This window comes from Mastomys coucha, unplaced genomic scaffold, assembly GCF_008632895.1.
Source record: "Mastomys coucha isolate ucsf_1 unplaced genomic scaffold, UCSF_Mcou_1 pScaffold9, whole genome shotgun sequence".
NCBI lineage: Eukaryota > Metazoa > Chordata > Mammalia > Rodentia > Muridae > Mastomys > Mastomys coucha.
In genome coordinates, this window is record NW_022196915.1 from 79,415,098 (window position 1) to 79,440,475 (window position 25,378).

General features: G+C 37.5%; 1 protein-coding gene and 1 long non-coding RNA gene across 5 annotated transcripts in view; one reads left to right on the forward strand and one right to left on the reverse strand.

The window, feature by feature from the left end:
- The window catches only part of Pcdh9 (protocadherin 9), an 844,187-nt gene extending 820,253 nt beyond the window's left edge, over positions 1-23,934 (reverse strand). The window contains exons 1-2 of one of the 4 annotated variants that reach the window (XM_031362240.1): positions 23,264-23,934; positions 18,849-22,034 (exon numbers count right to left, since the gene is read on the reverse strand). In XM_031362240.1, coding sequence (XP_031218100.1) covers positions 18,849-21,884 — 3,036 coding nt within the window. In that variant the 5' untranslated portion in view covers positions 21,885-22,034; positions 23,264-23,934. The remainder of the gene's footprint in view (positions 1-18,848; positions 22,035-23,263) is intronic. The other 3 variants (XM_031362243.1, XM_031362244.1, XM_031362242.1) reach the window with 3 other exon arrangements.
- A 178-nt stretch (positions 23,935-24,112) lies between these two features.
- Positions 24,113-25,054, forward strand: LOC116085174. Its single transcript, XR_004116448.1, has 2 exons — positions 24,113-24,203; positions 24,506-25,054. It is a non-coding gene; the product is annotated as an uncharacterized LOC116085174 (long non-coding RNA).
- Positions 25,055-25,378: the final 324 nt, after the last annotated feature.

Genomic DNA, 25,378 nt, shown 5'->3' on the forward strand with positions numbered 1-25,378 from the left:
AAAAAAAAAAGTTTAAATGATTCACACTATGCTATTTGTACCTTCAAATTTACCACCAATTAACCCTGTAGCATTAGCACTCAAGTGTTTTATCAGAATACACCCAATGCTCAATGTAAGATTGAACTGTAAACCAATCTAATTTTAGTTAATTTCTAGGAAAGTATGCTATAGGTCTCAGAGGGAACTTACAAGTTCAATGTGTGACTGAAAAAAATTAGAACATGTTATTAAAATTTTAGCGAGGGAAGAATTAAGCAGCTGGTAATATGGTACTATAGAAATATATAGAAGCATTTTTGGTTTTCAAGGATGAAACTTGAAAACATGCTCTAAGAGACTAAGAACTATGGGGTTTGTGGAAGGTAAACCGGGAAGGGGATAACATTTGAAATGGAAATAAAGAAAATAACCAATAAATAATAGAAACAAAGAAGTAAAAATATTATGAAATAGTAAAATAAATTACAATATATTGTGTTTAAATGAACAAGGGGATACATCTTTGGAGTGTGACAGAGTGACTTGGAGAGACTCAGGGTGGTGTGAGCTGGCAAATTTTTATTGAAGAGAACAGGGGTTGGTGTTTCTTGCATACTTAGAATGAGGCTGGAATAAAAAAAAATAAAAGTAGAAAATAACAAATTCAGGAAAGGAGAAAAAAGATAAAAAAAAGAAATGTGAAAAAAATAAAAGAATAGCTAATTGCAGTCTAGTAGCAAAGTGAGACCTATTTTTTATCATTAAAATCTGACCTTCCATCTCCTCTAGAACTTTCCCCTGATATGAAGAATTGTTTAAAATAAGAACAGTTACAAATGCTGTTCTATTTAAAGATGAACAAATTGCTTTAAATTCACTGTTAAATTCCAGTCTTTAAAGAAGAAGGGAAAAATAATAGCACACTAGGATCTTATGGCTTAAAGGTACACATGCTAATTACTTCTTTTACTATGCACTGTTTGTGAATTCTCATTGTACACTGAAAAAGGATTTCCCATGACAAAGGTAGAGTTTTATCACTGTGTCACTTGTACAAAGCAAAACTAGAAAAGGGTAACTCTGACTTCAGATATCCCCACCCCCATTACTGTTGGTGTCAGGATATCTATGGCTGCACCACACTTTTAGCTTTTTAAATGAAGTTTCTGTAATAGAATGATAGAGATGCACTCTTAGATTATCCCCACTTTTTAACCCTGTGCCCTACGTCACATCATTTACCTTTCTGCAGTTGGAATTTAGAGTAAACTTTAAGAGTATCTGTATGGAAATAGTTGCTTCTAGCTCACAACTTAGGACATGTGAAAGTGCTAAGAATAATACATAAACACACGTTAAAATTAACTATGCCCATGCTATGGTGCTGAAAAAAATGTCACCGCACAATGATTTTCTTAAATCTCAAAGATAATACTACCAACCTTTCTGTGAGAGACACAGACACCCTCTACTTCCCTGTGAAGTCAGATCGCATTTAGCTGAAATTATTGTAGATCATTGTGACAATTTAGTTTTACATGTTTAAAAGAAGGTCCTAATTTTTAACCATGACTAATCATGTGAAAATAATCAATAATTGGTTTTAATATCACAATACTAATAGCATTTATTTATAGTTTCAAGGTGAGCCTTTCCCTTCGAAACCCTTCTGTAACTCTATTATGACTATACAATGTTGCTTTTGTCTAAATTCCTAATGAATTTATTTCCTTTTCAGCCAAAATATTGGAAAGCATAGTCCACACAAGTTCATTAGGCCACCAGCATCCAATTTCAAATGAGATCATATGGCTTCATTTCTTTGTACTTCTACAATGGAGGACTGATTTGATTAATCACAGAGCTCTGATTTGCTCTATTGTGCCCCATTGTTCCCAGAATGGCTCTCTCTGACAAAGGCTCCATGAACTCATAGAATTTTATAACTTGACTGTCCATCTTCGAATCTTGCCAGAGTCTATTTACATTTTATTCAAGCAATTAGAGCCCCCAAAAGCTAAGGTAATATTTAACTCCCAAAAACCTACATTTTTCTCTTAATCTAATTTTGTATTACCTTTGTATTATTTATAATTTATCACCATTTTCATTGGTATCTTTAAGTAATTGTTGGATTTTAGTATTTGTAGCAGTCAGGAATCCACAAGTATATGATTACCTGCCTGCCACTCACAGAAGGCATAATAAGTACATAGAGTCCAGTGATGGTTTTTGGCCATTGCCTAACAAAACACATTTTATGTTATTTAGTATTAATAGCAGCAACAGCATGTCTTCTTTTGTGGACAAAATATACTTAATAAATCTAAGACTTGCCTTTCAAGTCATAGATCTTCTCAAGTGTTGGATGAGAAAACCATTGAGGTGTCACACATGCTGAATAAATCATTCAACTCTACGATGAGATTTCTCATATTGTCATTGATATGATGACATGTACTAAAACTAAATAAAAATACGGAAAAGAAGGAAGCACTAGGTAGGTAAAATGTACCACCCCACTACAAAATGGGAGATTCTTGTCATAATGGAAGTCTTTCTCCAAACAAAGATCTGAGGTATCAATAATAAATGCCGGACCCATGCTTTGTGACAGCCACTGGATATATATAACCAGAACCATTCCATTTATGTTCCTTATTTCCAATTGACATTGGTCATTGGAGACAAAAAGGTACCCATTAGGTTTTTAGGCCAAGTTTATTTTAATATCACTTTAAATGAAGCTTTATATTATAGGGTTTTTCTGAAAAATACTGACATCCATTGTTTTGTTCTGAAATCTAACAAAAATGGAATGTATTAAAAGAATTATTTGATTCCCAATATTGAAGCTTACAACAACGCTTTCTCCAAAGTGCCGGATTTTAGCGTCATGTCTCCTTGACATGCTGATGGAACTACACCATAAAAAAATCCACGAGACCCTTTGAACAGTCCCTGAATTCATGTTTCCTATATGATTGCTTGACACGTCTGCGTGTCATTCCTGGTCCAAAATGGAAATATGTGGACATTTTAAGGAAGGATTTTTCAGTGACTTTTTAAAAACATAAATGGGGAAACTTAGAATATAGTATGTTCTTTTAAATTGTTCTTTTAAAATGTAAATACCATGTGGCCTTGCTGGAACTATAATTCTCCCATTATACTCAAAATCTCACAATGAAGATTATGCTCATGGCCAGACTTCTTTATAATTGTAAACATGATTTTTCTTCAGTAATCAATTGACAATTTTAATATTTTGTAGTTTCACTCTATATTTTTAGATGAACTGTGCTGCCTGCACTTCAATGAGTGAACATTAATTGGTAGTTCTGTTAAGATCTCTACTTACACCTAATCAGTCAAAATAATCTTTTACATATATTTATATACACAAAAATATGTAAAAGCTAGTAATCTTTTACATAGTTTTATGTCAATACACTATAACAAAATTAACTGTTAAAATAGTAAATTTATCTTCATGCCTAAAGAAAAGTAAATGATGATAAAAGTAGTATACTAAGAAAAACTATTACAGTTCCATTTCTATTTTAAATTGATTATATTTTTTACTTATTACTGTATACTCCAATTGTTTGCTGAGATTTTACATTATTTAATTGTATCTGACTCTGTTGGGATAAAACGCAAGGCCTTGCATATACATAATAAGTCTCTTACCTAAATTGCACACAGCCCTACACTTTCATTTTGTAATTTGTGATTTGTGATTTAGGTGGAAAAAAAACTATTAGGTTTAGAATGGAAAAAAAATTAAGAAGATTTCACCATGAAGATAAAGCCATTGATTTGCTCTATATGGAGAAGGAGCCATGAATAATCCTAATAACAGTGACAATAGCACATCTCTGTCACTGTCAGCAGAGAGAGAGCTCTGGAATTCACTCTTGATTGAACATTTTGGGTCCATGTTAACACAGATTTGAATAATTTGAACATTTATCAACTGATAATAGGAAGAAGTAGGCCAAATGGATGCTGGGTAGCATGAGGAAGCCAAAGAATGATGTTTCCTTAAGACATTTAAAGGTCGTAGTTTAATGTTTGATGATAGAATAGAAAACTATGGGCCTGATTATATAATTTTTTAATCTAATTTTCAAGTCAGAAAGCAAATTATCATAGTACCTAGTGGAATTTTAGTAAAGGAAATGTGGATTGTAATACATATGACTGAAACCAAGTAGATATATTAATAGATAGCATTATTTTGAAGGAATAAATTTACATGTATTGAATTTAATAATTATTAGTGGCTAATTTTATTTATTAAAGCAACACAGAAACTGAAGTAACTGAGAAGAAATAAGTACCTGAAAACATATAAAAAATGGAAAATTTGGTGATTATTGTGACGTAGGCCTAATTACTTTTAGAAATAGGCTATAACAGAGAGGAACACACGTGTGGTTTGCATGCCAACCTCTGTTAGATGTACCCCCTGATTAAATTCACACTATCCTGGTCATTGGTTCTAAATTTGTTTACCAAACTCTCAATATTTATTTTCATATTAATAAAAAGTGAAGTACAAATTTTTATATAACTGCTCATACTAATTCATTTATGATTCCAAAAACTCTTATTTATATTTCAATTAATGTATTTAATTAACAAGTGTGTTTTACATTTTATTCCTGAGCTCTGAATATTTTAACAGGTTTCAATTTTGTAGTTCATTTAATTATAGTAATTACTTGGTGATAGTTGCCTAAGCAGCCACAGAACAGTTGGAAAGATCCTTTTAGAGTTAGGCACCAGCTTGGTGGTTATCAGAGAAGTCTAATTGCAATTAAAATAGAACATTTTCTGGCAGTGAAGGTTTCTGTTTTTTCAAATAAATTTGCACAAGAATGCACAGGTGGGGACCTGTAGTTTTTCTTTTTCATAAAGCAAAAATTTCCATTCACATGATACTATAATTGTGGAAAGGCTTACTTACATAAGGACATGCATCCTTATGTAAGTTAGTGTCTTAGAAATGAATGAGTTAAAGATAACTCTAGGCTTTGCCTAAATGTAAAACCCAATTGTGACATTTCCTTCTGTGATGACAGAAAAACAAAGTTCCAGGCTCTGAATGTTTTCAACAGTAGAACAAAACATATATAATGAAGGTCCCCTTCATTTTAACATTCATGGTATTGTACTGATTCCCTAAAATATTGCAATAAATATTCATAAGAAAATGGACTTGCCCAAATGACAACCATCTGGAGAAAAAAGCCAATTAGACCAAACATATATACCAGCCAGAGTTTGATGTCTATATTCCATGTCTATGTTAAATGTATGTTCTTTCAGCAGTGAAGGCTGAACTGCCTTCTATAGAATCCTGTGACTTAAAATAGTACCTGCAAAGATACTGCTACAATGTGCATCTTCATTCTTTTTTAGAACCATTGTCTGATTTGACTTGAGTCACTACTCATCATTTCCAGTGTATACAATGGATTTCGTGTAACTGCTAACACAGTAAATGGGGTAATCTGATCCAGTTAAAAAACTGAGGTCTTATCTGCAACTATATTTCATCAACATGTTGGCCTGTAGAAGGAATGTAGGCTTTAGGGAGAAAAGAGTCCATTTCTTTCTAAATCAACTACACGATAAATTTAAAACTAGTATACCTATAATTAGAGTAATATATCTTAGATTTTTATTGTCCCCTTGAAAGATCATATCTCCTAAAGCAGTTTTTATAAAAATCAGAAGGTGTTGAAAGTATATTTTAGAAAATATTTTTAAATAACACCATTTAAAACTAAGAGAATACTCATTTTTACATAATGAAAGTTCATGATTAAATCCACTGAAATAGTTTAAGCAAAGGAAATGGCATGAATTTAAAAAAAAATCTTATTGTCTAACACCATTTGTGAAACACAATTGAGACTTACTACTTATATATAAAATTACAGAACAAATAAAAAACAAAAAGGATGTGTGTGTATGTGTGTCTGTATGTATATGTGTGTATGTGTGTTCATATGTATGTGTGTATGTGTGTATGTGTGTATGTGTATGTGTGTATGGATGTATATGTGTGTGTACATGTATGTGTGTATATGTTGTCTGTATCAGTGGATCATATAGTGAATCTTCATAATTCTTCTAACAAACAATCTTAGAGTCTAAAGGACTAGGAGATACTACTCTGAAATAAGTTTTGATATACATGAATGAAAACATGATATAGTTCACTAACCTAAAGAAAAGGCTGAGCCGTATTGACTTGTCAGATTTATATCCACTATGTATCAAGAAACAAAAAATTTTATATCACTTTCTGAGAAGTGAAGTGAGCCTATTCCTAGACTATATTTTTGATCATTATATGGAATGGAATTTAAACAGAATGGCTGGAACTCTTCCCTAACAAATGACGAGTGGATATTATTAACATGGACACCATGAGTTGAACTGACTTAATTGTCATTTAGCTGTCTGTAGCTAGCACAGAAATACCAATAAAGCTGTATATAGTTTGCATATAGAAGGTATACAGACAGATAGATAGACGGATGGATGGATAGATGATAAATAAGTGATAGATAGATAGATAGATAGATAGATAGATAGATAGATAGATAGATGATAGATAGATATTCCATATAGCTATGATAAGAAATGCAATGAGCATGCTATAAATTTCAATCACACAATGGTTCCAACCCCTTAGAGTATATTTACCATTCATAGTATACCTTATTGGTTGTCGTTTTGACTGAGTAGTTCTGTGTTCTTTATGTAGCAGGATTGAAAAGACTTTATTGTACAACTAAAAGACCACATTCTGTAGAACTGAAAACCCAATCAGGTATGGGGCATGAAATAATGTTCATAGACACTCATGTTAGTGTGAAACATGAAGGCTAAATGAAGCTGGACTATTTTCCCATGGTTTACAAGTTTTGTTGAACACAACAATAATGGTTATTAATTACTTTTATGTTTTGTTTTGTTTTAAAGTCACTTAGGAGATTACATGAGATTAGAATTAAAAGAAATATCAATTCAAATTTAACCTAGGTGTGGTGAAAGGCAGTAAGATATTAAAATTTTAATTTTCATATTCAAAGTCACAAGAAATCAATTGAAATTTGGCTATAGTATTTTCCTATATGGTTAATATAACTAACTGGTTACAAACCAATTAGTTTGTACATTACTTCACTTTTAAATCACAAATTTCAATTTCATCTTGATGCTTTTAGCCATTTAAGAAGAAAATTAAGCCAGGCAGTAGTGGCATATGCCTTTAATCCCAGCACTTGAGAGGTAGAGGCAGGCAGATTTCTGAGTTCGAGACCAGCCTGGTCTACAGAGTGAGTTCTGGGACAGCCAGGGCTATACAGAGAAACTCTATCTCCAAAAAAAAAAAAAAAAAAAAAAAAAAAAAAAAGGAGAAGGAAATTATTTTAGCCTAGTATATTAAACATGACATCTTTAGGTATAATCCTATTGTGCTATATTTTTTTATTGTGTCTTTATAATATTTATGTTGTCATCCACATACTCACTGCAAATTTGAAAACTCAGGCATTGATTACTTACTCATCAATCAAAATATATTGTTTTAAAATAAAAAGGTAGTAAGAACTGTTGGATATTCAACTTCTCTCACCAATTTGTCAAATTCTAGAGACGTGATCCATATAGGTGTACACATTTCAACTGGTTTGCTTACAAGGTGGAAGCTGTTACTTCAACAGAGATGCTTTCTAGTCTATGGAATAATTGGAAGCAAGAACCAGCAGGTTTCAAATGATTCCAGCTGCGTTAAGTACTGACTGTGCAACAGATTTGGTTTTATATGTTGTTTTGTAACAGGAGTTATATGAGAGGTGAAAATCCCCAGGTGGGGGCTGCTCCTATGGGTAATAGACAAAGAACTACATTAATAACAACTACTAAGAGGAACAGGATGATTTTAAATGTGGCAGACAACTGAAACAGGTACAGGTAAAATACTAGAGAGAAAAGGGAAAGTAATTTCAGAGATAAAATAATGAGAACTAAGATCAAAGCAAAGCACTTTATGTATTGTATTCCATGTTGTTACAGATCAACTTTTGATAACTTCTAATAATGAAAATGATGTTAAAGGAAAAGTAAATGAATGCAATGTCATACCTACAGAAAATTATTTTTAAAAATACAGTAAAATAAAACAATTATGAGCAAAGTTAAAAGAAAATTCATTAAATGAACTGGGTACCTCTGTCAGTGAGGAGCTGCTGTGCTTAGACAAAGGAGATGCAAGTCCTGGCATGATGGAAGAACATACTCCATAGCTGCTTGATGTTTGCAAACTTAACTTCACAAAAATCTTAATAAGTATATGTATAACCATGGCACAAAGAAATAAAGGGCCTATTTCTACTGTCTAGGCAATGCAACGCTGCATTAATAATGACAACATTTTCATATAGTAGATCATCGTCATTTCTGCTACGACAAATATCAAATTATTTCTATGGTCTCCAATTTCTTAGCTGGAAAATGAATTAAATAGGTCAAATCATCTCAAAGGCACATTTGAAGCTTCGGCATGTAAGAATCTTCTGAGTTCTATTAGACACTAAATTTATCTTTCTAAAATTAATATAGTAACCAGACACTGCATTAATCACTATTCAATTATTATTTTGCTTCCTTTTATAGAGCACTTGTTAGATTCTAGTGCATTTTCTACTTCACTAATGAGTGTGTTAAGAATACTTATATGGTACCTTGCCTGTATCTTTTCCTGTCTTTCTCAACCATGGAGCAACACAAATTCAATGGGCATTATATTTTGAGGAAAACACTCAGTACATATTGCATTTAAATACTGTGATAGTTAATACTGACTACCAACCTGTTAGAATCTAGACTCACCATGGAGAAATACTTTTGAGTGTGTTTTTAAATTAAGGAAATCGCAAAGATTGGAATCCCAGAAGGAATAAAGATAGATGGTACTCTCGACACAAGCATTCATTTATCGCTGCCTCTGGCCTAAAGGTGTAATCTGACCAGCTGCTTCATGTCCCTGCTGCCATCCATGCCTTTCCTATCCTGATGAACACTGCCCTCAGACTATGAATCAATATAAACCTTCGCTTTCTGCCTTAGTTTGATCTTCTACACATTTTGTCACTTCAATGAAAACAGGAAAAAAAGAGAGGAAAAACAATTATGGAGATGCAATTAGAGGATCCCTCATTCCGATTTATGCCTCTCACTCCTCCCATCTTGAAAGCCTTGGTATAAAAGGTAACGGACACACCTAGTGTTATACAAGAGAGAAGGAAGCAAGTTGAGGAAGTGAAATGTAGTTAGATGGTAGGAAAATGTCAACAGTGCATAAGAATGTGTCTTCTTACACAATTTTGTAGACAAACTATAAATGAAAAGTATGATACAAGTATTAAGTTTGAATTAAAACTCTTAGAAGATCTCTCAGATCCTTGTCTATTCAGTTCACTTCAGTCATCACTACTGAAAGTTCCCGTAGGGATAAAGAAATGTGAGTGAGTCATAGTGACACGCTGAAGAAGTCACTACAGTTCTCCTTAACTACTATACTACAAATAGTAATGCTTCAGTATGAGGACTGCCTGCATTGACATGCGGCACTAAACCAGGTCTATGCTTTCTACCATACTGGCTATTTACCTGGGGTAGGCCTTTGTCAACTGGAGAGGATGCGTAGTCCTGCCAGTAACAGATGTCCCTGCAGGAAAATTTTAAACCCTGAGGATCATTGCTCCTAGGACTACCCAGAAGTAAATAACCCTTACCTCAAGCAAAATTTAATTGTCTAAACTAGAGATTTCAGGTATCAAAATGCTTTTGTCAAATATTAGCATATTTTAAAAACCATCAGTGAAAGTAAGTTATTTTGCTGTCACTGTATTTGCAAAAGATCTTACTGCCAGAACTGACTGAAATGAGGGGCTTCAAATCATACTTAAACATCATAGAGATTGTCATTGATCTTATAGTACTACAATGTAATGTTCATACTTATTTTAATTTTGAGGCAAAAATATACACAATTATCACATAAACTCTATCAGCTTTTATTTAGGAAATTTGAATACGCTAAGACAAAACATTCTTAACCTAGGTACAACAAAACAAAATATTATTCCTACTCATTAGGAAAGACATGAATGAGGAAATGCAAATTTTAAGAGTGGTGAATGAGAAATTAACTTAAAATAGAAGGTTTGTCTAGTATTTCAAAAACGGAAGGGAATGTTATGAAGTTTATTAGACACTTCATGTATACTGTCAAGATATTTACGTGTGTGTGTGTGTGTGTGTGTGTGTGTTTGTATACTTATCATGTTTATGGTAAAGAGATCTATAGGAATAATATATACCATTTAAAAATCAGCTGAGACACTAAGAAGCTGAAATTACGCTAAACAACACAAAATGAATTTCTTCCATCTAGTGACTAATAAGACACAGAGCAAAGAAAAGTTGCTCGCACAGATTCATTATCAGCTGATACAGAGGAAAGGCCATTGTCACTCAGGACTTCCAATGTGGAAATCGGTTCAATAACATGAATATATGACCCAGGAGGGCATCAGCTCACATCTCAGAGCACACTCCATTTTGTCTCCATTTGTCACTTGCACCATCTACACAGCCTCCTGCAGAATCCTGTGTTGCTGAGTATTTGAAGGTCCTCAGCATGCAGCTGTTATCACACAGAGGCCCAGATTGGTTGTATCCTCGGAATCCAAAAAAGCACCAGTATCTTTTTTCTCAGAGAAGATCTACTACAGAACTACTGTCAGCTGAAGACATTTTCTTTCTTTGAAAGACACAGCTTCATCTCATAATGCCTCCTGCTTCCGTTTCCTCTTTATTGATGTTTGTTTAATGAGGAAATGGGGGAAGAAGTAAAAAAATTCACTCTCTGAATTGTGATTGCTAGTCTTTTGTTTCCCAAACTAATCATCTGTGAGGAAAGGAGCCAGCTACTATGCCATGTTCGAATTATGAGCCACACATGATTAAAAGCTTTACGTGGAAACAAAAAAAATTAAAAAGTTAAAAGCATATTTGCAACATTTGAAGTATGTATGGTCATTTTTACCAATTTGAATGTAAGCAAGCTAATATGCCACATCAAGTGTTAGAGAAGTGCCAGCCATTTGCTCAACACTGTCATAGAGATAAATATAATAAAATCTATACATGCCTGCACTAAAAAAGCTATGGGATAAAGGTACAATATTTGAAAATGAGGCAGAAAGGAATTCTGCAGATTGATTGATAAATGATTAGAGATATCTAGCACTTTCATTTTTAATTCAGCCAGAGAAGATTCTATTCACAAATTTGAGAGTGCTTTTGTAGGAGAGGTGAAGGCGCAAATCAGGAGCATCAGAGGTACCTCCAAAAAAAATGCCAGCACTCCTGGATCATCTGTTCTTCAGAATCAGAAACATCAAAGAGGAAACCTGCCCATTCTAGGGCTTGTCTGAGATTCTCATTCCTTTGAATATATCCAATGTGTCTGCATTTGAAAAAAAAAAATGGGCAAATCTAATTCCCTAGGCTATAAATCACTCTAATGTGGAGGGAAACGTGTTAGCTGGTTGTATTACAAAGCCTTTACTTTATATTTAATAGGTACCTGCAATTCCAGCATTATACAAAGCTCTCTACTTTGCAAATCTTTAAAACCCCACTTAATTTTCAACACTGATTTCCTCCAATCTAAGAGCTTATGAAGGGTTCACTGTGTTCATAGAGATCTACGCAAAATGTGTTGAGGCTTCCTGGTCTCGGATGGCACTCATCTGGAGGTGAATCCCAAACTTCTACCACTGGCATGCTTATTTCCATCTAAAATAAATACTCTTAGGATGAATGCTGAAGATTAGGAAGAAAAAAAATAAGGCCAAGTAAGTGGCAGGTGGGGAGACATGTGCAAATTGCCGCTCAGTAACAACTCTTCATATCATTGCAGTGGAAGCTTAAAGAGCCAAAGACCATGCCACTCTTACTTCCTTGGTGCTCTTAATCAGCTGCTGAGAGATTGAAAAAGCTTGGAACTGGACAGCAGGAAAGCCGCATATTACTAAAATGCAAAGATGATACGATAGCAAAAACTATGGAAGGATATTAAATCAAAGGTAGCAAAAAAATTGAGAAGCAAGAAAAATTGACAACATTGCCATTCTTTCCTATAGCTAATATAATTAAAAGCCTACACACATTAATATACCTGGTGAAATTCTATGTAATGATGTCTAGTCAAGGACAGGTATCACATCTCTTTCCTCACATATGCTCGAATAATTTATATGGAATGAAAAAGAAGAACCAGTGAGATGTGCTTTATGGTCCTGCCTAGTTTACAATCAGCTTCTACCGTGCTCACCATTTACAAAGCAACACATGCTGGTATAACTACTGCTGAAGATGACCAGAAAATATTTTCACAGGTCTTACTGGATATACATGTAAAAATAGATCTCTAATGCAGGTCGCAGGATTTGGCTTCTTTTGAATTATGTGTTATACCCTTGAAAACTCTACTAATTCTGCCTCTACTCTTATCATAGGAAGCACACTGATTATAAGTGTGAAAATTAAAAATTAAAAATTAAGCTTTTACCTACTTTCAGTTATAACACTACTATTTTAAAAAAAAAACAGTTGTTTAACTCACATAAGAAGCTCAAATTTTAATGAATCTTGGCTTATGGAAAGAAGGAATGTAAATAGAAAGTAAAATGTCAATCACAGTAATGTATCTTTCAAGTTCTATGTTTCTGAAGACTGACAGCCCAATTGGGTTGTATCAAACAAAGGCAAAAAGGCATGTGTTCCTTTCCAAATGAAATGTTTGACAGTTTTAGCAGTTACCTGAACTAACAACTGATAATATTTTAAACACTGGAGTATATGTATCTCCTCATATACGTGAGGGGATTATGTTTCTATATTATATCTATAATTTACTTCTATAGTATATGTACTTCTTAAAAGTCTTCAAGTTACTAGCATTACTGCTTAAATACTCTGACTTTGTGATCCATGTATTTGTATTGTAGTAGTCTTCCTTTCCTAATTTGCAGTCCCAATTCTTAACTAACAAATCTGAGACGAATTAAAGGGCTACAATGTATAGGAATACAGAAAGAGTATTATTTGAAAATGAATATTAAGAAATAAGAATATCCACAATCTATAATTCTTAGTTGTCAAATAAGCTACCATGTAAGCTACTATGTGAAAAAACTAATAGCATTAAGAAGGCAGCTTATAATTCTATCCTACCTCGTGGAAATGCAAGACGACATGCAGAAAGGCTTATGCCTCAAGGATTTGAAGGACAAGCATTAAACAGTCCAGAAAAGAAGAGTTCTCTTTGTTTTGTTCATAAATACACAAACACTAAGCCTTTACCTCTAGCAGAGCCAAACCAGAAAAATCAAATCAGGAGATGCAGACCAGTGCAGTGCAAACACTTAGCCTTGGACAGATGGAACACCACAAGATTAAGCTCTTGACACTTGGTGGCAATCCAGAATCCTCTAACCAAAGAACTTAGAAAATAAATAAAGCAGGGAATAAAAGTAATTGCTGAAAATGAACTTATACGGAAATAGCATCTTAAGAGCCTACTCTCATCTCTTACACTTTAAAATAATGTTCCTGAAAAATAACACATGAAATTGCCAGTTGCAATATTTGGGCTGGCATTCACTGATTTGATGTGAGTTACAATGGATTGTAAAGAAATTCCATTGTAAGTCTGAGTTCTTTCATTTGAACTCAGTTTTCTATTTTATGTCTTTAATTTATGCCACGCTAACAAGAAAATTATAGCCTGCAATTAAATAATGAAGGTGTTCATATGTAAAAATAAAATGGAATATTATCGTGACTATATCATTTCCAAGGTGGGTTTTTATTTTCTATGCCAGGATCTGAGCATTGTGTACTCTAGGCCAGTGATTTCCCTTGCACTGTATCTATAGACTCGCAAGGTCACTTAAATGAGCCAACACCTGTTCTTTCCCAATGCTGGCGTGTTTGGTCAGATCCAGGAGAGATGAGAAAGCACAGTTTGGGTAGTTATCAGAACATTTTAAGTATAGAAATTCCCTGAATGTTTATAAATAGTGTGTACATAATTGTACCCTAAAAAGGCTGTTTAATATAATGGAAACTTTTTTAAAAATCTATTTTCCTTAATATGATTAGAAATTAATGATACAATTTATAAGGGACCTCATAGAACTATGAAATGGGAAAACAAACCAAAACATCAAATGTCCCAGTTAAAAGTTCAAGAGAAGAGGTTGCCAAAATGAGTGACCAACTAACTCATCTTTACCTCTGTAGCCTAAATCAGTCTCCAAGGGGTTATTTTTTACTTTCTAACTTTGGACCACACCACATCACACCAAGAGAAGACATCAAGAGAGAGGTGAAAACACTAAAATTCACAGTTTTCAAAACTGCTTGATTTTGAAGTAGGGGCAAATTTTCCATGATGTATAATGCACAGTCAAGTCTGCTTGTGTATCTAAAATTCAGTAGATGAAAACATGCTTACGTTTTTGCAGGCCTCACGTTTAGACTGCCTTTCCCCCCTTCACTTTCATTTGCAGTTTTGTTTTTCTGACAGTTCTAAATATCACCTCTGTGACTGCCTTATGTGTTCCACATGTTATAATAACATTGCAGTACCGATTGTGGTAGATTAGTCAAAAATGAAAAGTAATCATAAATGTAATATAGTATCTCTAAGTGATCAGGAACAGAAGCAATTCCCTTTGCGGCTGTAAAAACACACACATCCGCTTGAGTACAGCTTGTCTACACATTTCCAATGTATAAATTCTTCAATCTATACATAAGTGTGCATCTGAGCAAATACTTTAAAGCATAAAACGTTAATGTCAGGATGTTTAAGCTCTGAAATGAGCATTTCATTTAGAAAATTAAATATGGCTGTTCACTCAGAACCAAATTCTGGTGGAGCCCTTTTATAGATTGTTTGATTACTTAAAGAACTTGTCAAATGCAAATAGATCACTGTTCTTTATCTGAACATTTTCATTTATCCCCCCACCCTCCTGCTGGAGAAAACAAACCACATGGGATCAAGAAAATTAATTCCCCAGACGCTGTCAACCAAGTTGGGAAACAGCAATAACCAGCTTACTGTAAAGCCTCCAGCTACAATAAAACAGCTGTCAATAAGTGGGCAAAGTGGAGATGTGCAAAAACAGGTCTGCTGGATAGGATACTATGAAAAGAAAAGGGGAGCATGCCTTGCTCTAACTCACCAATGCTGAGTCTCAAAGAATGGTCTGTCCATGAGCAGAATGCATCCTCACATAGAAATTGTTAGCTAGGAACTTTTCTAGGTCTGACCCAGTACCTGTGCCCCAGAACTAGTCTAGATAAATCCCAAACCCTGTTTCAAGAGAGACTCTATTGATTTTCAGACATACTACCTTTGAAAATTTTTTTTTATTTTTAAACCCCAGTATATCCAGGATAGCTTTCTCTCTTCTTTCAGGCAAAAACAGAAAGCAACTTGATTGTGAAGTAACCAGTTGGGATTTAGAGTGTTGACATCATTTCAATCTACAGCAGTGAAGTTTGCTTTGATCCTTACATGATTCTTTGCTTAAAACTATGTAGAGGACACTAGCGAAGTACTTTTTGAAAAAAAAAAATGGTGGTAGAATAAAGGATAGAATTGTTATAGTGAAATTTAAAACAGCTTAGTAAGATATAGTCAATACAGGGATCTAAGTTATAATTGCCTCATGCATTACATGCAAACACACAGGAAAAGAAAAAGTGTCAGACAAACTAGGAGTCCCTGCCCCACTGACCAGCTCAGGATGTAGGAACAAGATGGTGCATTTTCATGAAGACAATATAAAGTAGTGGTACTTAAATAACCTTTTACTCAAAGGAGTCCTGTTAAAGGCAGGACTTACAAAGTAGTGGCTCTTAAATTTGGTAACCTTTTATTTGAGATTCTTCTACTTTGCACACTGCAACAAGCACCACACCATCTAAAGGAGTCCATTTGCGGCAGTCATGCCCACTTTACTAAAAAATCTTCACATATCATGTATTAGACTATACATTTGTGTGATAAAATTTGTAGTAATAAAAATTTACATTTTCAGTGTTGTAAATTACAGTCTGTATAAGGGCTGCTAGTTGAAACAGAGGCATTAAACAAGTAAAAACAATCCACCTATTTGTTCTTGTTTAAAAAAAACATCTTCGAGAGTTATCATAGAATTCAGTAAATTCAATTTTTAAAAGCTATATATATAATTTGTCTTTAATTTATAGAAAACATGCTTTTGCCCCAACATTGTGTCTATGCCACTGTCCACTGATCCCTCTAATGATTTCCAAGATTTATTTCCTCCTATGTGACTAATACATTTTTAGTTTTTATTATGAAAGCTTCTAAAAGATATAAACATTACCATTTCAATAGCTATTTATCATGGGAATTACAAGTACCTTTCAACCTTAGAATGTGTACAAGAAAGCTACAAAATGCCTCATGGTCCACAAGTATGTCTGAAACATACCATAGTTTCAGCTTGTGAGCTGCTCTGCATCCTGTCAGCGAGATTATGTCATATATAAACAAATGCTTTATGACAAACCAAGCTTCATCAGAAGACGCGTTCAAAGACTCTGCTGAAACACATCTGACTAGCTTTTGTGTTCTTGTGTCATTTAAGTTCAATAACTGTGGAAAACAATCAGAAGATTTTGGCCTGTGATTTGCTGGCAATTCCTACACACTGAGGTGAAAAGGTTGATCATATGGGAAGGTAGACAGGTAACTCTCCTTGGGAAACCAATTTCATTTCTCACAGAAAACACTTCTGTTTACACTAGTTCTTTTCAAGAAATGATATAAAGCCCACCATATCATTCTTCATTGAGATAAAAACTGCCTAACTAAGTCCACTTAGTTTCATTGGTTATCTTTCTTGCCATAAATAAACTATTAAACAACTTTTAAAAAATCTTGTTTATGTTTGGACAATTTGCAAATCTTAAAACCACTCTCTTCTCAAACGCTGATAAGATTAGCCTGAAACTGAGCTGTCCCTCTGGCTTCCACTTCCAACTAAAAGATTCCTCTAGGGCTTCAAAAGTATTTTGTTCTTTCAGGTTCTTTCATCTTGTGTATCTCACCTTTACTCGGACATTTCTCAACCATGCTCCATGGATTTAATGGTTCAAATGGAGATCTTACATTCATAAGAAGAAGAATTATACTTAACATTCTTAGCATACCTGTGGGACTGACTGATCAAATCATATTTACATCTTATTGTCATGAAGCCTCAAAGTCATTACAGAGCAGCTACTGAATGTAAAAGGGGAAATGGTTTCTGTAAGCTACACTACTCTATCACAACTTCAGAGAACAAAACAGAACAACAACAAAAAAAGAAGCCTTTTTGATTTCCCAAAGACTCACCAAGACAATTCTGTGAATTTTGCTTTACCCATTTTTTTTTTTTTCTGAGATTCATGTTTTTTAACTGGTTAGCAAGGTGGTGGACCGGCCACCAGCAGAGACAGACTCACAACATAAGAGTGTGGCTTCCAAAATCCTAGAAACTTGATGTGCTGAGAGCAACTCACTAAAGAGCAAGCAAATGAACTCAAATGCTAGTTGCTCCAGAGGAACTATCATTAAATAAAAGGTATCTTTGGCTGTCCTACCAGCTTGATCCTTCCCTCCCCCCTCCTCCTAGCTACTGTGGGATTGGCACTTGGCCAGCACAGGGGACATGATACCCTAGTGCCATCTACAGGCTATTATCGACATTCAAATTTTGTGGCAACAGACAAGCACCAAAGAAATAAATTAGACAGCGCTGCATTTAAATCTTTATTAACGAGGAATTATTAGACCTAAGAAAAACTAATTCTGGATTTGGTTGAAATATGAGTTTCTCAGCCACTTAATCCCTCTTCATATGGCATCGTTCACAGTTTAAAATGAGTTATGACAGATCACTTATGCATTACTAAGATGAGAAAGTATTTACAATGGAATCCTTCTTTTCTGTATAAATTAGTAATATTAGAGAGAAAGCATTCTTTTTTTTTCTTTTCTTTTCATATAGGACCATGATGGACACTGAAAATCATTCTAAGAAAGATCCAGCCTACTATATTACATTAAAATAACTTGAAATCAAGGGGTAGACTTTCTATATGGCTTAGATGCAATCAATCAATAATCATGTGCTTCACAGCTGATGTACATTTAATATCCTACTCTCTTTTTTTCAGTGTATATATATATATATATAAAAAAAAAAACTTAACCCCTTTAGCGAGCACAGCTCCGGCATGAGTGGTGTCGGACCTTCAAATGCCATTTAAACTTGATACTTGAAGGTGACTTTTTAGATCAAAAGGTAACATGAAAATCTTGAAGTCAGTAATTTGGAAGCCCCAGGAGCAGAACTGGGCAAATCAGGATGGGTTTTCTTCTTGAGCAAACATTATCTCGGGACATTTTGAAATAATTTCCTCTTTTCATCTTTTGCCATTTGAAGGAAACTGGGAGGTTAAATAATTCTCAGAACTCAGAATTTTCAAAGCTGTTCTAAAAATTCTTGACTGAGCCCCAGAGGAATTTAAAAAAAGGGGTCAAGTTTTTTTTTTTTTCTTTCCTTCTTATAACTAAGCTAAAGTTAGACCAAAACAATACACACACTGGCACGTTAATACTGGTTGACTGGGCACTTGTATGCAGTACTTATAGACCAGTAAAAGTGCTCGTTTACCTGTCTGGTGTGTAAGGGGCCCTTTGTCTTGAAGCCTCCTTGGGAGCTGCACTCTGAGGCACTGAAGTGATCTGAACTAGTGGAGGAGCGTTTGGAAAGGGTGTCGCAGCCCCCAACAAAGGTGTTGTCCAAAGGGAGCTCTTGAATGACATGGTGCTTTTTCACCGAGACTGGAGTGTCAGGTTTGAGATGGAAAGCAGGCTGTGGAGAGGCAGATTTGTAGTGCTTGGCCAGGTCAGGGCTGTTAGGCTTGAAGGTTGTTGGAGGGGCTGGGCCCCAGTCAAATCTTCCTATGCTTTGTTCCTCCGGCTCAACAGGCAGGCTGATGGTCCCATTGATAGGTTCATGAACGGCATCGTCGGGTTTGGACTCTTCGATAGTCACAAAGTTCAAAAGAGAACTCTTGGGCGACTTTCTTTTCTTCCGTTTCTTTTTCTTGTTTTGTTTATTCTCCTGGTTTGGGGACATCCATTCAGCACCTTGTTTGCTCCTCTGAGCGGCCTTGAACCTCGATGCATGGCGACAGCGCACCAGCACCGTGACGAAGATCACAACGATGACCACCATGGCCCCGGCAACGATGGCAATCATGATGGTGAGATAGTCCTCGTTCTGATAAGGTTGACCACTGTCACCTATGTTCCTGTCCAGTGGGGTCTCCATAGTCCTACGGATCAGGTCATATATATATGAGGTGTTTCCAGCAGTGTCGTTCACGTAAAGAAATACCAGCACAAGAGTGTGCAAAGCCTTAGGGTACCCCAGGTCACTGATGTTGACCACAAGACGGTGCAGCCCCACGTCAGTAGGTGCTGGCTTCTCTTCTAAGGTGATATTGCCCGTTACTGGATCAATTCGAAATAATCCTTTGTTGTTCCCGCTCACTATAGTATACTTAAGTTCTGCATTCATTCCAGTGTCAATATCTACTGCAAACACTTCAGCAACCACAGAACCAGGAATGGCCGAGAGGGGCACCAACTTAAAGGAGGTGTTGGATGGTGGAGAAATGACAACTGGACTATTGTCATTGACATCCATGACATTGATAGTTACTTTTGCAGTAGAGGACCGTGGTGGCTGTCCTCCATCAGTGGCTTTGACATCAAACGTGTAGGAACTCTGCTGCTCTCTATCAAAGGAGACATTGGACTTTATGACTCCCGAGTAGGGATCCAACACAAAATTTTCATTGTCATTGAGAATAGAGAGAGTCACAGCTTTATTCTCTCCAGCATCTTCATCTGTGACTGTGATTACCCCCACAGTACTATACTTTGGCAGATTCTCAGACACAAAAAACTGAAAATGATTATGAGTAAACTTGGGGCTATTGTCATTCTCATCCAGAACAGTAACTATCACTGCTGCTTGGCTCTGGAGGGGAGGGGTCCCATTGTCCCTGGCAGTCACTGTAAAAATGAACCGCTCTTGTTCCTCCCTGTTAAAGACTCTAGAGGCTGTCAAAACTCCTGTCTTTCTGTCCAGATCAAAGAAGGAGGCATTCGGTCCAAGCTGATAAACAATGTCTGCATTTTTCCCACTGTCTTCATCTGTAGCACTAATAGTTGTTAAGTATAACCCACGTCGGTTGTTTTCGGAAACTGACAGCTCAATTACAGGCTGGTTGAAAATTGGTGGGTTGTCATTTTCATCCTCAAGCTTAACCCTTACCAAGGCAGTCTGATTCAAACTGGGCTTCCCAGAATCAGAGGCAACGATTTTAAAGCTGAATTCTTTGGTGCCCTCATAGTCCAGCAGAGAAGAGGTCTCTAGCAGATACTGGTTGTCATATACTGCCTTCAGATGAAATGGGACCTCTCTTTCAATAAAACAGATCACTTTGCCATTCACATCCGTGTCCTTATCTGAAACTGTAATTAGGGCAATCTTTGTATTGACTGGATCTTTCTCAGAGAGATACACCGTGCCATTGATGGGACTTATGATGTACCTGAGGTCTATGTTTGGAGGATTATCATTTACATCTGTGACATTGATGGTAACGGTGGCTCTGGCAGGAGTGGAGCTGCCGTCACTAGCCAGCACTGTCACTTTGTGAATGGCTGTCTCTTCCCTATCTAAGGACCTCTGAACTGTTATCAGCCCAGTTGTGTTATTTAAAGCAAAGAGTCTTTTGGTTGCAGGGGCGACCTGGGCACCAAAAATGTACCGGATTTCAGCATTACTGCCTATGTCTGCATCAGTAGCATGGAGCTGAATTACAGAGGTCCCCACAGGAGCATTCTCTGGAATATGCACTTCTACTTGACCCTCTTTAAACACTGGCCTGTTGTCATTGACATCACTTACTGTGACCTGGAGTATGGCTGTGCTGGATTTCTGTGGCGTGCCCCCATCCTCCACTTTGATTTTCATCACATAGGTATCTTTTTGTTCTCTATCCAAGTTCTGCTGAACAATCAATTGCGGCCACTTTTCTCCCTCTGGAGTTTCCACTATATCCAGTCCAAAAACACTCTGTCCATTTAGCAACTCATAATGCTGTACCCCATTGAAGCCTGTGTCAGGATCTGTGGCTGATGGGATTGGAAAGCGGCTGTTGATCAAAGTGTTCTCTGGGATGGAAATATTGATGACAGGAGATGGAAACATGGGGGCATTATCATTGGTATCCTTGACAATGATCTTGATTTTGATCAGCCTGAAAAAGTCATTGGGGAGGATCACCACCTCAAGTTCAAAGAAGCACTCATTCTCCTCAGCATAAGAAGCTCCGGCACAGAGTTTCTCTCTGTCTATTCTGTTGGAGGTTGTGAAAATCTCCCCAGTGCTACTGGATACTCTCACCAGAGGGGCATCCCCAGCTTTAGAAACCAGTCTGTAGACAAGGCTGGCACTGGTCCCTGTGGCAGCGTTGATGTGAGAGATATTCAGATCCTTTGGTATATTTCCTATGGGCACATTTTCAGGCAATTCCTCTCTAATAGTGTAAATAAGTTCTTGGGCTATTGCAGAATCCAGCCTTAAACAGGCAATCAGAGCAGCCAACAGGTAAAAATCCCTCAGGTCCATGATAATGTCTTTATTTTCTTTTCCTGGATTTTAGAGTTTAAAGGTTCCCACTGAGGAGTGATGCACGAATTGCAAGAGGAAGTGTGCATGGACTGGAGGAGGAGGAGGAGGAGGAGGCATTACATCGCATCTCTTATGTGGAGACAGCCACTGTCAACACAATCGTACAGACAATATTATTCTTCAGTAAATGAAAACACAGTCACCAAAACATCGAAGCACACTCTCCCTGCATGTTAGTAAACATGGCAGATTGCTCTGCCACAGTTTGCAAGTTAACTCTGTGGCCACATCACCAAATCTCCCCTGCTTGTTGCATTTGCCCAGAGAAAATGAAATTCATCTACTTTTGAATTAAGGACAGCAGCAGCTATTTTTACCTGGATTCCCCCACCCCCACACTGTTTTTTTTTTTTTATAACACTGTTTAATTCAAAGCATGCATTCTTGTTCTGCTCCCCCTCCCCGTTTAATCCCCTCCTCCTTGTCTCTAGCCCATCTCTCCTAGTTGTTTGAGACGGAATTGAAAGACCTTAAGTATTTAGCTATGATTCCTGCCAACTGCTTTGTCACATGTTAGATATGATGTGTTTGCTTCCCTGCCACACTGAGTCATCTCCTCCTCTCAAATGACTGCTTTTCCTTTCTCCCAGTTCTTCAACTGTATCATAATCCAACCTTCCTGGGAAATGAGCATTCGGACATGCTGCTGCAGCAGCAGCAACAGCAGTAGTCACTGGCCACTATGTATTCTCATTGCCTCAAAGCACAAAACCAAGACTTGACATTTCTTATTCAGAGCCTACTCTCCTTTCTCCATATTTCCACATTGCCCCCGTTGAGATAAATAAACACATTAAAACTTTTTAAAAAACCTATCCTAATAGACAATTGCTTATCACAGAGGTGGACCAGCGTGCTGGGGTGGAAGTAAAACACACAGCCAACATTCCTATGTAACATCACGATATTTTTCTACTGTGCATAAAAGAACAAAAAATGCAGTTTCTTAATCCGGTGTCTCATTAGAATATTAGTAACATTCTCTACACATAAATGCCGCAACCCGGTAACACACGTAAAAGAACTTCCGCTCAGATGCCCCTCTAACTGCAGTTTCAGTGGGTGCAAGGCTCCAGGCAGCTACCCACCGGACTAAGACTGGTCAGTTCCCAGGCTCTAAGCTTATCTGCATTAGGCTACACAGTAGCTGATGCCCGCGATTAGTTCCAGCTGAGTGGAGCAGGTGGGGTTGCAGATACAGCCCAGTAGGTGAGCTCTGCCCCAGCCAGCTACCCAATCCCAAACACCTCTCTTCTACACCGAGGACACAACTAAAGACGGCATTTCGAATTGTTAATGCGAAACTTTACACTTACGTTAGTTGGCTTCAACCTTGCCCCTTTCCCGGTAGGCTGCAGTTAAGAAGGATTTGTTCCAACACATAGAAAGCCATGCAGCTGGTAGCACCAGTTTGGGGAGAATTCAGAAGCAGCAAAACGTTTCCTCCTTGTAAAATGTGTGGCTTCGGGCTGGCAAATTAGCAACTCCCGAGAACAAATTCACAGATTTGTCGTTAGTCATTCTCTCCACATTTCCTCGCTTTTACCCACTGGGTCTGGGCTCTTCTGGTATTTAACGCACACCACATCCAATTGCACTCCCTCAGCTCGGGAGTGTATCCCACCGCATCCAGCCTACCATTTGCATCCGATGGCAATACTGCTGAAGTATCTAACTTCTGGTAGGAAACGTCAGAGTTGGGTGATGGTGATTTTCTGGATGTTTTCCCGGGGTGCCAGTTGCCCGGCAAATTCTTAATCCGTGGGCTCTTTCGCGCTTCCGAGACTGAGGCTCTCCTTCCTACCTCGCGTACTCTTCGTTTTTCCCTTCTCTTCTGCCCCCCTCTTCTTCTCCCTCTCCTCTCTCTCCTCTCTCTGAACTGAATTTCTTGATATAACTCTCAATAAGCCCAGAGGGAGGGCGTGTCGGCCGAGGCCCCACCCCCGTGTCCTGATTGGCCAGCATCTTGCAGTGCGGGAGGCTGCAGAGGGCTGCGGGAGGGGGCGCGGAACAAGGCGCTGACTGTCTCCAGCCTCCCCCACCCCAGCGCCCCTCGGCAGCGGCGAAAACCTGGAGAAGCGATCCCGGTCCCGGGAGAGCTGTTTTCAGGACGCGCACTGAGCATGCCCGGCAGGGACCAGCACCCAGGGTGGCTTGAGAGCTCTCGAGCTCTCACCGAGCTTGCGGCGTCGGAGCCAGGGCAGTGCGGTTGCACCCGAGCGAAACCGTGGAACCTAGATTCTTCGCCCCCGGGTGGTGAGGGTCATTGAGGCCGCTCTTTTCTCGATGCATTTCTGTCTGCAAAGTGGAAAGGGCTAAATTGCAGAGAAGGCTGAGACTCGCAGCCACCCCTCAGTGAGGAGTTTTGGCCAGCAAATCCTGAAGCGCATTAAACCATTAAACCGGCTCTGTGCCGGGTGCTGCAAATTGAGGCATTTGCTGGCAGGGACATCCGAAGGAAAGGGCGAGGAGGGCGGAGAGCTAAAGATAGGGCAGTAGATATTTGAGTCTCAGTGGAAAATGGAAAGAAAATTAATCTGGGCTTTTACTGCGTGCAGGGTCACCGAAAGTGCCTGGGGGAAAAAGGAACGAAGTAGCTGGGTCCCTGGGCGCAGACACCGACAGTTTGCTGTGCAAGAAGTCTGCTTTCCTGGGATCTGATCGAGCTGCGGCGCCTGGTCGTGGCAGCCTCTGTCCTGCCTTAGCCTCGCCGGGAACCCGGAAAACCTAGCTCTCTGGAACCGAGGCTGCATCCCAGCCTGCTGTCAGCTCACCTAAGTGCGAACTTTGTTTCCGACTGCCTGGAAGGAATCCCAAGCAGCTGTTAGCCAAGCTGCAAAAGCTCCTTGCCCCTCTACACCTTCCGCTGGACTCATGGCCCTGCCAGGCGTGTCCCTGACTTCATCTCTGTCGCACATCCTCACAGTTTTGTTTCTCGTTTTTATACCAGGGCTGGATGGGATACTTCGGGAAGGGTCATCCTGATTCCTGTCATATTCCCTCAAAGCCTCACTCTTTAAAAACCAGTAAGTTAGGAAGGTTTGGCCGCACCTGTGCCAAATAGGTGCCTGAATAAAGTTTGAAATAAAACGCTGTTAGTTTAACAACAAATTCTGCCCCCTGAGTGGTCTATAAAGGTTATCTGAGGATGTCTTAAGGCATGGTTGATTTTCGCTAACTTGGAGGAAGAATAAAGGGCATTTATTTTAAACCTTGTGTTTCTTACACTGTAGTAGAATATGATAGCTTTAAATTGGGACTTTTAATTTGGGAGAATCTCATGTTTGTGACTAAAGATACTTTTTTTTTTAAAAAAAAAAGCATAAGCATTTAATTTTTGATAACCAAGTTAAAAATAAAAACAAAGCACATATCAAATCTTCCAACTCTCTAGTGTGTAATCTGAATTTTAGCTGACTTATTTGGCATTG